This window comes from Mercenaria mercenaria, chromosome 3 (assembly GCF_021730395.1).
Source record: "Mercenaria mercenaria strain notata chromosome 3, MADL_Memer_1, whole genome shotgun sequence".
In the NCBI taxonomy this organism is placed as follows: Eukaryota; Metazoa; Mollusca; class Bivalvia; order Venerida; family Veneridae; genus Mercenaria; species Mercenaria mercenaria.
In genome coordinates, this window is record NC_069363.1 from 8,217,756 (window position 1) to 8,232,270 (window position 14,515).

The window sequence follows — 14,515 nt, forward strand, 5'->3', positions numbered from 1 at the left end:
ATTGGGTTTTGAAAACTCCTAAAGCCAATCAAATTCCTTGTTACAACCATTGTAGTATTTTGACAGACAGTGCATGATAAACCAAAATAGAAAGAATTTTCTTAAAATCTATTTGAGAATTTGTTTCAGAAAGATATCCAGTGTCAGAATTATAGACGGTCATGTACAGTTTTGAGGGCGATTTTAGGAGGAAGCCGCAGCAGTCCTTGAGAGGAGCTAGCAAAAAGGCAAGTTTCTGTTTGCTTTGAAGAGATTAGAGGGTGGGGTATGATTATCAGGTCCCAGAAAAGTCACAAATTAGCTATATAGCTAAATCTAGCTACATATAGCTAGGAATAGCTATAAAACCAATAACAACTGTTCAAAATATGTCAATATAAAATAGATGTTATCCCATACATACAGTACTGTAAGGAAAAATAGTTATAATTTTTATGTGCCATATGTAAATTCGGTTATAGCCGATACTTTTTATTAGTCCCCTACTGGTTGAATAGGAATGCACTTTTCCATCCGTCCTTCCATCCGCAATATCATGTCCGGTCCATAACTCTGTCATCCATGAAGGGATTTTAATATTAGGCCTACTTGGCACAAATGTTCCCCATCATTCATGTGATCTTTCACGCGGGAGGGTCAAAATCCCGATTTTTTCACCTTGCCTCCTGTCTCGCGACCAAAACCATAATTCTCCCACTTTTCAAAAAAATCAATTTTTAGAATTTTTTCCTCGCGGCACTTTTAGCTCTTTTATGACTTGGTTGATAATTACTGAGGACTGCCAGATGTGTTTACACAGTAAATCAAAGCGTCACCGACTATTGTGTATTATACATGTTTGACACACATGTAGCTGGAGGAAAGACTTGTTTTTCACAGCTGAATTTTGATAACATGATTAATTGTTTGTTTTGATAAGCATGGCCTTTTCCACCTGTCTCACGGGGCCAAATATCGGCCCATAATAAAATTTCTCAATGCGAATTAGGCTCCATTTTTTTAACCAATTTGAAGCAAAAAACTCCCAGCTGAAATGAATTTTTGATTATTCATAGAAAAGTTTTGTTTGGTAATGAAATCACATAAAAAATTGTTGGAAAAACCAACCCGTAACTATTTTTAGAACGTGACTGTCATCTGCACCTTGGTAAAAATAAAATGCATGATTCTGCAAGGAAATCGTATGTTTTGTATGTAAAAACCTCCCAAAACACATTTATACATCAACATTTATTGAATAAAGTACCAAAACCTTGTTGACAGATACCATTAAAATCAAATGTCACATATTTTCGCGACCCGATTTTTTCTCCCGAACACACACAAATCCATTGTATTTTCTATTTTTAGAACTGATAAAACAAAGATCGGGTGGGCAGACGCCGAGCGTCCATGTTTTTTGTAAACAGTGATGTTTTTCTAACTGCTTAAACTTTCTTAAACCACAAATGATATCAATAACTTTTTGATCAATGGAAAGGATATAAAACAAGCAATTTATTGATTACTTTTAATTATTATTTCAAAATAAAATGGATTATTTATGAACGCTTAAGTTACAGTGTTTTTTCTAAAAGTTTGGAGCATCGCTACGTCGCTATTAAAATCATATGTCATTTAAAATGGGTATTCATTTTAAAAAGATATTAAAATGAGAAAATATGAAAATCGTAAGCATTTCAAAACTTATTGAATTTTTTAAATCCATAAATGAGCGAAAAAGTTATTAAAAATTAAAAATTCCGATCCCATACACAAACAATGTAAAAACATTTGTTTTGCCCACCTTCAGATAAACAGGTGTTAACGCGTGACTTCACGGCGATCTCTCCTATATAGTTGTAATTGTGGGGAAAACCTTCTATGTAAGTGGAGTGTAAACAAAAGTTTAATCTATTTTTGCAAGGACTATTAAGAATCAGCCACCTAGGAAGGAAATATTGAAAAATAAATTCTCTAAATTTCACTAGGGGATGCCTTAAATTTGTAATTCATTTGAATGTCTACCAGTAAATCTTGAAAATTAATGTGCTACTTGTTAAAAGTTGTTAAAATACAATATATTTTATCCTTTTAGGTTTTTGAAGTTAAAATTAGAATAGAAAATAATATAAAATTTTGGATTTTGTTTCTAAGTTTTGCGTTTGCGTGTTTAATTTATGTTGATAAAACACCTCCAGTTTTGAATGTGTCATGCGCAAACCCCGGATCCCTAGCTTAAAGGTCAAGGTCACAGTTTGAGGTCAAAGGTTAATTGGGGTTTTTTAGCTCGACTATTCATAGAATAGTGAGCTATTGCACTCGCCCATGCGTTGGCGTCGGCGTCGGCGTCCGCATCCGCGTCCGCGTCCCGATTTTGGTTAAGGTTTTGTATGTAAGCTGGTATCTCAGTAACCACTTGTGGGAATGGATTGAAACTTCACACACTTATTGACTGTGACAAACTGACTTACATTGCACAGGTTCCATAACTCTATTTTGCTTTTTTACAAAATTATGCCCCTTTTTCGACTTAGAAATTTTTGGTTAAGGTTTTGTATGTAAGCTGGTAACTCAGTAACCACTTGTGGGAATGGATTGAAACTTCACACACTTATTCACTGTGATGAACTGATCTACATTGCACAGATTCCATAACTCTATTTTGCTTTTTTACAAAATTATGCCCCTTTTTCGACTTAGAAATTTTTGGTTAAGGTTTTGTATGTAAGCTGGTATCTCAGTAGTTACTAATGGGAATGGATTGAAACTTCACATACTTCTTCACTATCATGATTTGACATGCACTAAGCAAGTCCCATAACTCTACTCTCTTTTTTTTCAAAATTATGCCCCTTTTTCGACTTAGCAGTTTTTGGTTAAATTTTTGTATGTAATCTGATATCTCAGTATCCACTAATTGGAATGGATTGAAACTTCACACACTTGTTCACTGTCATGATCTAACATGCAGTGAAGGTCCCATAACTCTACTTGGCATTTTTACAAAATTATGCCCCTTTGACTTAGCACCTTTTTGTTAAGTTTTTGTATGTAAGCTGGTATCTCAGTATCCACAAATTGGAAAGGATTGAAACTTCACACACTTGTTCGCTGTCATGATATGACATGCAGTACAGAGGTTCAATACCTCTACTTTGCATTTTACAAAATTATGCCCCTTTTTCAACTTGTATTCATTCAATTGACAAGGCTGTTGAATAGTCGAGCGTTGCTGTCCTCCGACAGCTCTTGTTTACCTGTCCGGTCCAGAACTCTGTCATCCATCAAGGGATTTTAATATTACTTGGCATAAATATTCCCCATGTTGAGACAACATGTCATGCACAACACTCAGAACCCTAGCTTAAAGGTCAAGGTCACACTTGGAGAACAAAGGTCAATGAGACTTTTTTCCTGTCCACTCTATAACTTTGTCATGCAAAAGAGGATTTGAATATCACTTTGCACAAATATTACCCTGGATGAGACAATGTGTCCCTTAGCTGCAAGGTCAAGGTCACACTTGGAAGTCAAAGGCCAAAAGGGCTTTTTTCCTGTCCAGTCTGTCACCCTTAAAGGGATTTTAATATTACTTGGCACAAATGTTTACTACCATGAAACGGAGTGTCATGTGCAAGAACCTGCTCCCTATGTCTAAGGTCAAGGTACCGGTAACACATAGAGGCCAAAGGTCAGATACAAGAATGACTTTGTCTGGAACATTTCTTCTTCCTGCATGGAGGGATTTCGATATAACTTGGCATAAATGTTCGCTACCTTGAGACGGATTGTTATGCGCAAGAACCAGGTCCCCAGATCTAAGATCAAGGTCACACTTAGAGGTCAAAGGTCAAATTCAAGAATGACTGTCCAGAGCATTTCTTCTTCATGCATGGAGGGATTTGATGTAACTTGGCACAAATGTTCACCACCATGAAGCACCCTTGTTTTTAGAATTACGTCCCTTTGTTGTTACTATAAATAGATTATATTGTAACTTATTTGTAATTGGCCGTAGGGAAAAATCGAGACAAGTTTTCTGAGGTACAACATACATGTTACATCCAATTTTTAGGTGTATTTTGACCTATCTGTACCTGGTAAAAGATCTCTTGTGTTCTTACATTATATAGAATTTTTTTTTTTTAGGATTAATTTCCCTTTGTTGTTACTATAAATAACTTATATGATTATATGAATTACCTTTTTGATAATCTGCCAAAAAAAAAAGCCATATGAAAACAACTGTAGGTTTTTATATATACAGATTTTTTATCCAAGTGTTCTGTTATAACATATTGTATACATAGTACAATATTGTTTATACATCATTGACAGATATCAGTTCATTATGTTATACTGCAGTAGAGACTCAGAAAATTAGGTGCCTTCCAGCAGGGGACTTTGTATTACATGGCAATACTTCATTCACTTGTTATAACAGTATTTTAGTATGGAATTCACTTCCTGAGAGAGTACAATCTGTTAGAGGACAGCACAGGTTTAAAAGGGAAGTAAAAAGATACTTGCTTAGTAAATACTTATACTCACATCAATTGTTGAAACAGCATGAAATTTTATAGTTCTAAGTAATACTTGTGTTTTAAGTTGGTACTTTAACCATTTCAGTCAAATACTTTTAACAGGATTTTCTACCGAAAGTACGGTACAGTTTCCTGTTTTGTTTATTAGCCTTGAATTTCAATTATGCTGCCGTCTTGACCTTGCCCTTCTTCTATTTGTTCTCTGTTGTTTGTTTGTATGTGTAAATGTATGTGTTTGTTAGACCCAGTCATGGACCCCATTGGAAATAAGTCTTTTTTGACTTTCATGGGCTTTCCAAGCAAAATGTCTGGTCACTACTTACAGTCTACAGAATTAGTTTCAATTTAGAATATTAGAAAAAATAATTAAAATTAGACTGGTATGGTATGAAGTACATTTTATAGTCTTAACTTCTTGGTGATATTTATTTATTTTAGACTAGGGGTTCTGTGATATTTTTATGGTATGTGATTATATTTAAAAAAAAAATAATCACTGCGGTTAATGAGACAAAAGACATTCACAAAGAATGAAGATCAGTATGCAGTTTCAGTTTCAATACATGTTGCGAATTTCTGCGATAAGTCATTTCTAAATTTGTCTTGTGCTATGATGATTTTCACAGTGAAACATTCACCAATGATTTATCGCAAAATACTGCTGCATTTATTGAAAATATGACCGCAAAGATCTTGGTTTTGTGTTATTGTCTTTCGTCTTATAAACCATTTGGACGCAATTATAACCACTTTGCATTTGATTTTGACATATTTTGCATTATAGTTACATGTATTAGTTTTATAGCTAGATGTATATATATAGCTAATTTGTGACTTTTCTGGGACCTGATTATTTGCCATAATGCTGCATTACACAAATAGTGTATGAATTACAGTAAAGAAAATAATACAGATCATTCTTTGAAAATAATAGGATGTACAGATTCCCATCAGTGCTGTAGTGATAGTAGCCCAACTAATTGTAGTTTTGTACGAAAGTTGCGATAAATTGTGATTTATAATTTTTGCACTAGTCAATATCTCTCCTCTACATATAACATAGGAAGGACCTTTTCTGTGGTGAACCCTCCGCGAGGATTCTTCACGGCGATTTTTAAATCGCATTTTAACTAAATTTAAAAAAAAAAATATTAGTGAAATTTTAAGATACCAGGAAAGAATATCCATTTTTTCCTTCCATTCATTTGATGTTTATTCATGCAAAACACAAGTTTGTCACTCTTTTAAACAACGCGCTTCAAAGTTTACACACATTTTTAGCTCACATGCACAAAGTGACAAGGTGAGCTTTTGTGATCACGCAGCGTCCGTCGTCCGTGTGTGCATGCGGCCGTCCGTAAACTTTTGCTTGTGACCACTCTAGAGGTCACATTTTTCATGGGATCTTTATGAAAGTTGGTCTGAGTGATCATCTTGATGATATCTAAGTCAAGTTCGAAACTGGATCATGTGCGTTCCAAAACTAGGTCAGTAGATCTAAAAATAGAAAAACCTTGTGACCTCTCTAGAGGCCATACTTTTCAATGGATCTTCATGAAAATTAGTCAGAATGTTCACCTTGATGATATCTAGGTCAGTTTCGAAACTGGGTCACGTGCTGTCAAAAACTAGGTCAGTAGGTCAAATGATAAAAAAACCTTGTGACCTCTCTATAGGCCATATTTTTAGCTCACCTGTCACAAAGTGACAAGGTGAGCTTTTGTGATCGCGCGGTGTCCGTCCTCCGTGCGTGCGTGCGTCTGTAAACTTTTGCTTGTGACCACTCTAGAGGTCACATTTTTCATGGGGTCTTTATGAAAGTTGGTCAGAATGTTCATTTTGATGATATCTAGGTCAAGTTCGAAACTGGGTCACGTACCTTCAAAAACTAGGTCAGTAGATCTAAAAATAGAAAAACCTTGTGACCTCTCTAGAGGCCATATATTTCACAAGATCTTCATGAAAATTGGTCAGAATGTTCACCTTGATGATATCTAGGTCAAGTTTGAAACTGGGTCACGTGCTTTCAAAAACTAGGTCAGTAGGTCAAATAATAAGAAAACCTTGTGACCACTCTAGAGGTCACATTTTTCATGGGATCTTTATGAAAGTTGGTCTGAATGTTCATCTTGATGATATCTAGATCAAGTTCGAAACTGGGTCACATGCTTTCAAAAACTAGGTCAGTAGGTCAAATGATAAAAAAACCTTGTGACCTTTCTATAGGCCATATTTTTCATGGGATCTGTATGAAAGTTGGTCTGAATGTTCATCTTGATGATATCTAGGTCAAGTTTGAAACTATGTCAACTGCGGTCAAACACTAGGTCATTTGGTCTAAAAGTAGAAAAACCTTGTGACCTCTCTAGAGGCCATATTTTTCAATGGATCTTCATGAAAATTGGTCTGAAAGTTAACCTTGATGATATCTAGGTAAAGTTTGAAACTGGGACACGTACGGTCAAAAACTAGGTCAGTAGATATGAAAATAGAAAAACCTTGTGACCTCTCTAGAAGCCATATTTTTCATGAGATCTTCATGAAAATTTGTGAGAATGTTCACCTTGATGATATCTAGGTCAGGTTCAAAACTGGGTCACATGAGGTCAAAAACTAGGTCACTATGTCAAATAATAGAAAAAACGACGTCATACTCAGTTCAAAACTGGGTCATGTGGGGACAGGTGAGCGATTCAGGACCATCATTGTCCTCTTGTAAATGGCTCTGATCTGATGTCACGTGATCAATAACGACCAACTTCACTGTCAGCTGTACTGAGTGTAGTGGCGGACATGTAAGTACAGCGAGGTAGCCAAATGAAACATATAGTGTTTATGCTTTATTAGCCCACCATCATTAGATGGTGGGCTATTCAAATCACTCTTCGTCCATGGTCCGTCGTCCTTCTGTCCGTCCGTTAATAATTTCTCGTTATCGCATCTCCTCAGAAACTACGCCGGGGGGGGGGGGGGGGGGGGGGATTTTGACCCAACTTTGTCACAATGATGTATTGGTACCCTAGTTGTGTCTCTCTGAAAATCAGACTGGTTCAACAATTTTTGAGTGAGTTATGGCCGTTTGTTTATTTTTATAATTTACATAGACTAATATAGGGAAAAACTTTGAAAATCTTCTTGTCCAAACCACAAAGCCTAGGGCTTTGATATTTGTAATGTAGCATCATCTAGTGGTCCTCTACCAAGATTGTTCAAATTATTTCCCTGGGGTCAAATATGGCCCCGCCCCAGGCGGTCACATGGTTTCTATAGACTTATATAGGGAAAACTTTGAAAAACCTCTTGTCTAAAACCACAGGGCCTAGGACTTTGATATTTTGTATGTGAGATCATCTAGTGGTTCTCTACTAAGATTCTTCAAACTATTCCCCTAGGGTCAAATATGGCCCTGCCCTAGGGGTCACATGGTTTACATAGACTAATATAGGGAAAAACTTTGAAAATCCTCTTGTCCAAACCACAAAGCCTAGGGCTTTGATATTTGTAATGTAGCATCATCTAGTGGTTCTCTACAAAGTTCGTTCAAATTATCCCCCTAGGGTCAAATATGGCCCCACCTCAGGGGTCACATGGTTCATATAAACTTATATTGGAAAAAAACTTTTAAAATCTTCATGTCCATAACCTACAACATTCAAATTTGGACCACATGTATAGTTTTGAGTGGCAAGATGAACCTTGACATGAGTTGACCTTGATCTTGACCTAGTGACCTTCTTTCACATTTCTGTAGCTACAGCCTTCAAATTTGGACCACATGCATAGGTTTGTATACCGAAACAAACTTTGCCCTTGACATTGACCTAGTGACCTACTTTCACATTTTTGAAGGTATAGGCTTCAAATTTGGACCAAATGCATAGTTTTGTGTTCCGAAATGAAATTTGACATTGATTTTGACCTAATGACCTACTCTCACATTTATGAAGCTTCTCACATTTATGAAGCTACAGGCTTCAAATTTGGACCACATGCATAGTTTTGTGTTCTGAATTGAAATCTGACATGGATTTTTACCTAGTACCTACTTTTAGTGTATTCAGAACGGGGATCCTGTGCGATCGGAAAAAAGATTAATGGCGACATATACCAAACGGTTAGACCATGTCTGAATGTCTCAAAAAGACGTCGCCAGTCCTAGTTCCGTGACTGGGCCGATCTATGACGTCATCAAAATGGCGGCCAAGTTTGAAAATATAACCTTGCGTAATTCATTATTTATTTATGTTACACAGCAAAACTTCATCTTATTATCTTCGGCTTTCCATCCTAGAATATTTTTTGTCAATATAATAACAATATTGAAGTATATAAACAATTAAATAATGTGAAATAATAAAAATATATCTTACCCCACCCACTTTATTTCAACAAATTATTTTCTTGTTGAAAATGTTTGGTATTTGCTATACAATAGCCTCCATTTCGTGTCCGCTCTGTATCTCTTAAACCCCTTGAAGGATAATCATGAAACTTGAATCAAATGATCACCTCATCAAGACAATGTGCGGAACCCATGAGTCAGCCATGTCAGCTCAATGTCAAGGTCACAACTCAAGGTCAAAGGTTTGAGCCTACCATTTCATGTCCGCTCTGTATCTCTTAAACCTCTTGAAGGATAATTATGAAACTTGGATTAAATGATCACCTCATCAAGACGATGTGCAGAACTCATGAGGCAGCCATGTCGGCTTAAGGTCAAGGTCACAACTCATGGTCAAAAGTTTGAGCCTTCTATTTTGTATCCATTCTGTATCTCCTAAACCCCTTGAAGGATTTACATTAAACTTGGGTCAAATGATCACCTCATCAAGAACTCATGAGTCAGCTATGTCAACTCAAGGTCAAGGTCACAACTCAAGGTCAAAGGTTTGAGCTCTGTATCTCCTAAACCCCTTTTAGGATTTTCATGAAACTTGGGTCAAATGATCACCTCATCTAGACGATGTGCAGAATTCATGGGTCAGCCATGTCAGTTCAAGGTCAAGGTCAAAGGTTTACCCTTTCACTATCCATACCAGTGGTGGGGGATTTTAGCTGTCTTTCAGACTGCCTTGTTCCTTAAAGATTTTAGCTGTAGAGGAAAGCTCTTGCATGGTAACCTTTCCGTTAAAAAAAACTGAATTGCTATGTATTCGTTTCATCGACAATTATAAGTTTGGCATATTTTGTGTTTATTGCAGAATTTAAACGTATTTGAAATATTGTAAAACGTTTTGATTGCCGTTTGTAATTTTTCACCCACAGAGCATTGGCCTCTTTCAACAGCTTACATTTGCGATTGCCTGTCTTGACAGAAAACAAACAAGCTTGTTATACGCCCAAAGGGGGCATATTGTATTAAGACGCAGGTGTTAGTCTGTCTATCCGTCCGTCCGTCTGTAAGCAATTTCGTGTCCGCTCTATAACTCTTGAACCCTTTGAAGAATTTCGAAGAAACTTGACAAAAATGTTCACCACATCGAGATGACATGCAGAGCCCATGTTTTGGATGAAACAGTTCAAGGTCAAAATCACACGTATGGATCAAATGTCATATGACTCTTGTTTCGTGTCCGCTCTGTAACTCTTGAACTACTTGAAGGATTTTAAAAACACTTGGCACAAATGTTCACCACATCGAGACGACATGCAGAGCGCATGTTTCGGATGACTGGCTTCAAGGTCAAGGTTACACTTAGGGGTCGCATGTCATAACTTCGGGCGTATATTGCTCCACATTGCGGTGCTCTTGTTTCCTAAAATAATCATTATAACACTTCTTGTTAGTACTAGTGGCATTTATTTATTAGCTCACCTGTCACATAGTGAAAAGGTGAGCTTTTGTGATCACCCTTCGTCCGTCGTCTGTGCGTCCGTGCGTCCGTCAACAATTTCTTGTCTGCACGATAGTGGTTTCATTTATGATTTTATTTTAACCAAACTTGCACACAACTTGTATCACCATAAGATCTCAGTTCCTTTCTTGAACTGGCCAGTTCCCATTATGGGTTTCAGAGTTATGGCCCCTGAAAGGGCCAAAATTAGCTATTTTGACCTTGTCTGCACAATAGCAGCTTTATTTATGATTTGATTTTTACCAAACTGGCACACAACTTGTATCACCATAAGATCTTGGTTCCTTTCTTGAACTGGCCAGATTCCATTATAGGTTCCAGAGTTATGGCCCCTGAAAGGGCCAGAATTAGCTATTTTGACCTTGTCTGCACAATAGCAGCTTCATTTATGATTTTATTTTAACCAAACTTGCACACAGCTAGTATCACCATAAGATCTTGGTTCCTTTCTTGAACTGGCGAGATTCCTTTATGGGTTCTAGAGTTATGGCCCCTGAAAGGCCAAAATTAGCTATTTTGACCTTGTCTGCACAATAGCAGCTTCATTTATGATTTGATTTTAACCAAACTTGCACACAACTTGTATCACCACAAGGTCTTGGTTCCTTTCTGGAACTGGCCAAATTCCATCATGGGTTCCAGAGTTATGGTCCCTTAAAGGTCCAAAATTGGCTATTTTGGCTTTTGCAGCCATATAGAGACTTCAATTATGGTTTTATTTGATACTAACTTCCAAAATATCTTCAACAACAATAAATCTAAGATTCCATGACAAATCAGAGGTAGGTAGGTTCCAGAGTTATTTTATATCTGATTACCTCCCCTGATTGTAATCAAAATGGATTTATATCAGTAAGTACTTATGAGACTTATTTGAAATTTCATAATTGTCATTAGTTGGACTGAGACAATCAGGGTAGATAACTATGGACTGATTTTATATCAGATTACCTCCCTTTATTTCAAATTAAAATGGGTATATCTCCAAAACTAATGAAGATACTGATCTGAAATTTCATTTATGTCAACAGATTTATTTGGCAGAGCCTTCTTTTGTTCACTTACAATATTTTTTTTAATTACTTCCCTTTTACATTACTATAAATAGCTTATTTTTAGGAACTTTTTTATTATTGGCCGTAGGGAAAAACCGAGACCACTTTTCTGTGGTACAACATGGATGGTACCTCCAATTTTTAGGTGCATTTTGACATATCTGTACCATGTAAGAATTGTTTTTTCTTTTGGGTTTAATTTCTTCCCATTGTTGTTCCTGTCCTTTGGACTTAAATATTTTTACTGAGGGCCTTCTTGTCCTCAAGTGCAATGATAACAGGTGAGCGATATAGGGCCATCATGGCCCTCTTGTTTTCAGTCTTGTTTGACTCTATTGCCTTAGCAACAATAATCGTTTTGTATCTGATTTTAGCGCGATCCATTGTGTCCCTACTGACGCGGCTCTATCACAATCTCTTTACCAAGATGCAAAGTCAGTCTATGCCAGGGAAATCACGATCATCATATTAAATGCATTCTTGAATGGCAGAGACTGTTGCATAAGCGCTAGGGCACATTTTACCACCGTATGTTTAGTATATCATACCAGTACATAGTTTTCATATCATGCAAAGTTGTGCTACTGGAGCTTAATGTTGTTGTGGACATTTTGATACATATTTACAGGTATAAAACAATAATTTTTAAAACAATACAGTGAAGATATTAACGAAAAGATGTTAAAGCATTTCAAGAAAATGTTAGAAGCAGATTTATTGATGTGTTTCATACAGCGGCTTAAACATATCTTAAATGATTGTAAATGCTCTACAGACATCATGTCAGTTTTCACTGAATGCTGTGTATATTTTACGGAAGAGTGATGGGTTTGGCGAGGAAACGTCAATTTGAATGGGCCAATAGCTAAATCAGGGATCAGCCTAGGTCAAAATTTTAGGGAGAAGTGACTTCTCCCTCCACAAAATTTAGGGAGAAGTTGAGAAATTTAAGAAGCATCGGCATAGCATTCAGTTTCTTGCCTATATATATCCACTTTCTGTGGGTCTAGCTGTAACTTATAAACAGTAATTATTTAAGGAAATTGATTCTTGCATTATCATTTTCATGAATTTCTAAATAAAGTATAAACTTAGCTATGAAAAAGTCGCCTTTAAATTTTTATCCGAAATTTACATGTCCGAAATTCGTAAATTTAACAGGTGCACGATCAAAACGGCGTGAAAATTTTCATTAATGTTTCGATTCTCATACTTTTATAATGCCTGATTTTTGCACCAACTTGTTCAGATTTATACATTTAATTTATTTATTTATTCTTTTTTTCGAAAATAATACCAAACTTGTAGTTAATGGCGATCTTTTTACAATATTTTGTACGGCAGTTCTGACGTCCGCGAAATCATTTTTTATCCACATTACCCGAGCCATTCATTTACAGAAATTGACCGTAATTATGGTAATTGAAATAATTTTTGAAGTAATCTTCAATAAAATGAAAGAATAATATACAATTGTTGCATAAAATCATGCTCTCGTTAAGTTTATCGGCTTTTTACACGCCGATTGAAAATTTTCAAAATGGCGGCGGCTTACAATATTATTGATTGACACTGTTAGATATTAACGCTACGATTGGCTGAAGTTTGACAGGCGAGTAGGCGGGGTTGACTATGGATTTATCGATAATTTAATCTAGAATATGCATCAAGTTTTGCAACTTTAAGTAAACAGATAATAACTCGCTGAAAAACTCGGCGATTTGGATTTCGCCCAGAGGCGATAATTAGGCGAAGTGGCCGACTTTAAAGCCACTACATGTATATCGCTCAAATCGCCTTGTAGGCTGATCCCTGCTAAATATATAAACTAACTGTGTATGCTGCAATCAAAATTAAATGTCTGTAAAGTAACAACCATTTGTTTCAAACAAACTTCCAGAGTTTTAGTAGCGTAATAAGTTCATACTGTGTTTACTTACACATTAACTAGTATGTAGTATTTAAACATTCCGTAAATGATATGCGATAATTGTTCGTATATTCATTCAAATATGAAATTTGGGCATAATAAATCTTTAATATTGTATAAATGACGTTCCTTTTATTTGAAATAACAAAATGCTAAATAATTATGTTTGTGTACGATGTAAACTACAACAAACTTCACTTTCAGCGACAAAAACAAGCAACTCTACCAATCATTTCAACATTATGATATGTTTATTTTTTTTAAAAAATGGCCTCCCTTTTGATGACGTCATAACTCGGTCCAGTCGCAGAATTTACACTGGCGACATGGCTTAGAATGAACTTCAGACATTACGGAACAGATTGGTATATGTCGCCATTAATCTTTTTTCCAATCGCACGGGACCCAAAATATGGCTCAAAGCGAATACACTATTTCACATTTTTCAAACTACAGTCTTCAGATTTGAAGCACATGCATAGTTTTGTGTACCGAAATGAACTTTGACCTTGAAGTTGATCTAGTGACCTACTTTCACATTTCTCAAGCTACAGCTTTCAAATTTGGACCACATGCATGGACCACATGCACAGTGTTGAGTACCGAAATGAAATTTGACCTTGATTTTGACTTTGAGCTAGTCTTGAAATTTGGAACATTCAAAAATGGCTCATTGATGGGCGCCAAGATCACTCTGTTATCTCTTGTTAATTTAATGTGTTTAACTGTTATGTTCAAACAAAGATTTGTTTGTTTGTTTGTTTTGGGTTTAACGACGTTTTTCAACAGTATTTCAAACAAAGAAGTATTATTTTTATAGCTCTTTGGTTCAAACCGTAAAATGATTCAGTTTTATTTTGTTTTACGATTTCTTGGTTTAAGTATATTGCCTGATTGTGTTTTTACCTAAATAGGCTGGTAACATTGCCCAATTGGGCTTTCAACAGAAAAACTAGTATTTCTTGAAAAATAATGAAGATACAGATTTTTATGACTCATAATTTTTGAAGTCCAAAAAAAAAAAGTTCTAGTACTAAGTTTAAAACAAAAAAGGGTTCAATGGCTTTCTAATGGTCAAAATTATTGCGCTAGTACATGAATGTATACATTTTACTGTGCTTTCACTTACAACATTATAGAAAATTGTTA

At 35.9% G+C, this 14,515-nt stretch overlaps 1 protein-coding gene across 1 annotated transcript in view; it reads left to right on the forward strand.

Moving 5' to 3' along the window:
* Nucleotides 1-36: 36 nt before the first annotated feature.
* The window catches only part of LOC123525489 (ubiquitin-protein ligase E3C-like), a 51,010-nt gene continuing 36,531 nt past the window's right edge, over nt 37-14,515 (forward strand). Inside the window, exon 1 of the mRNA XM_045304579.2 lies at nt 37-227. Within this exon, the coding sequence (XP_045160514.2) occupies nt 162-227 (66 nt within the window). The 5' untranslated portion in view covers nt 37-161. The remainder of the gene's footprint in view (nt 228-14,515) is intronic.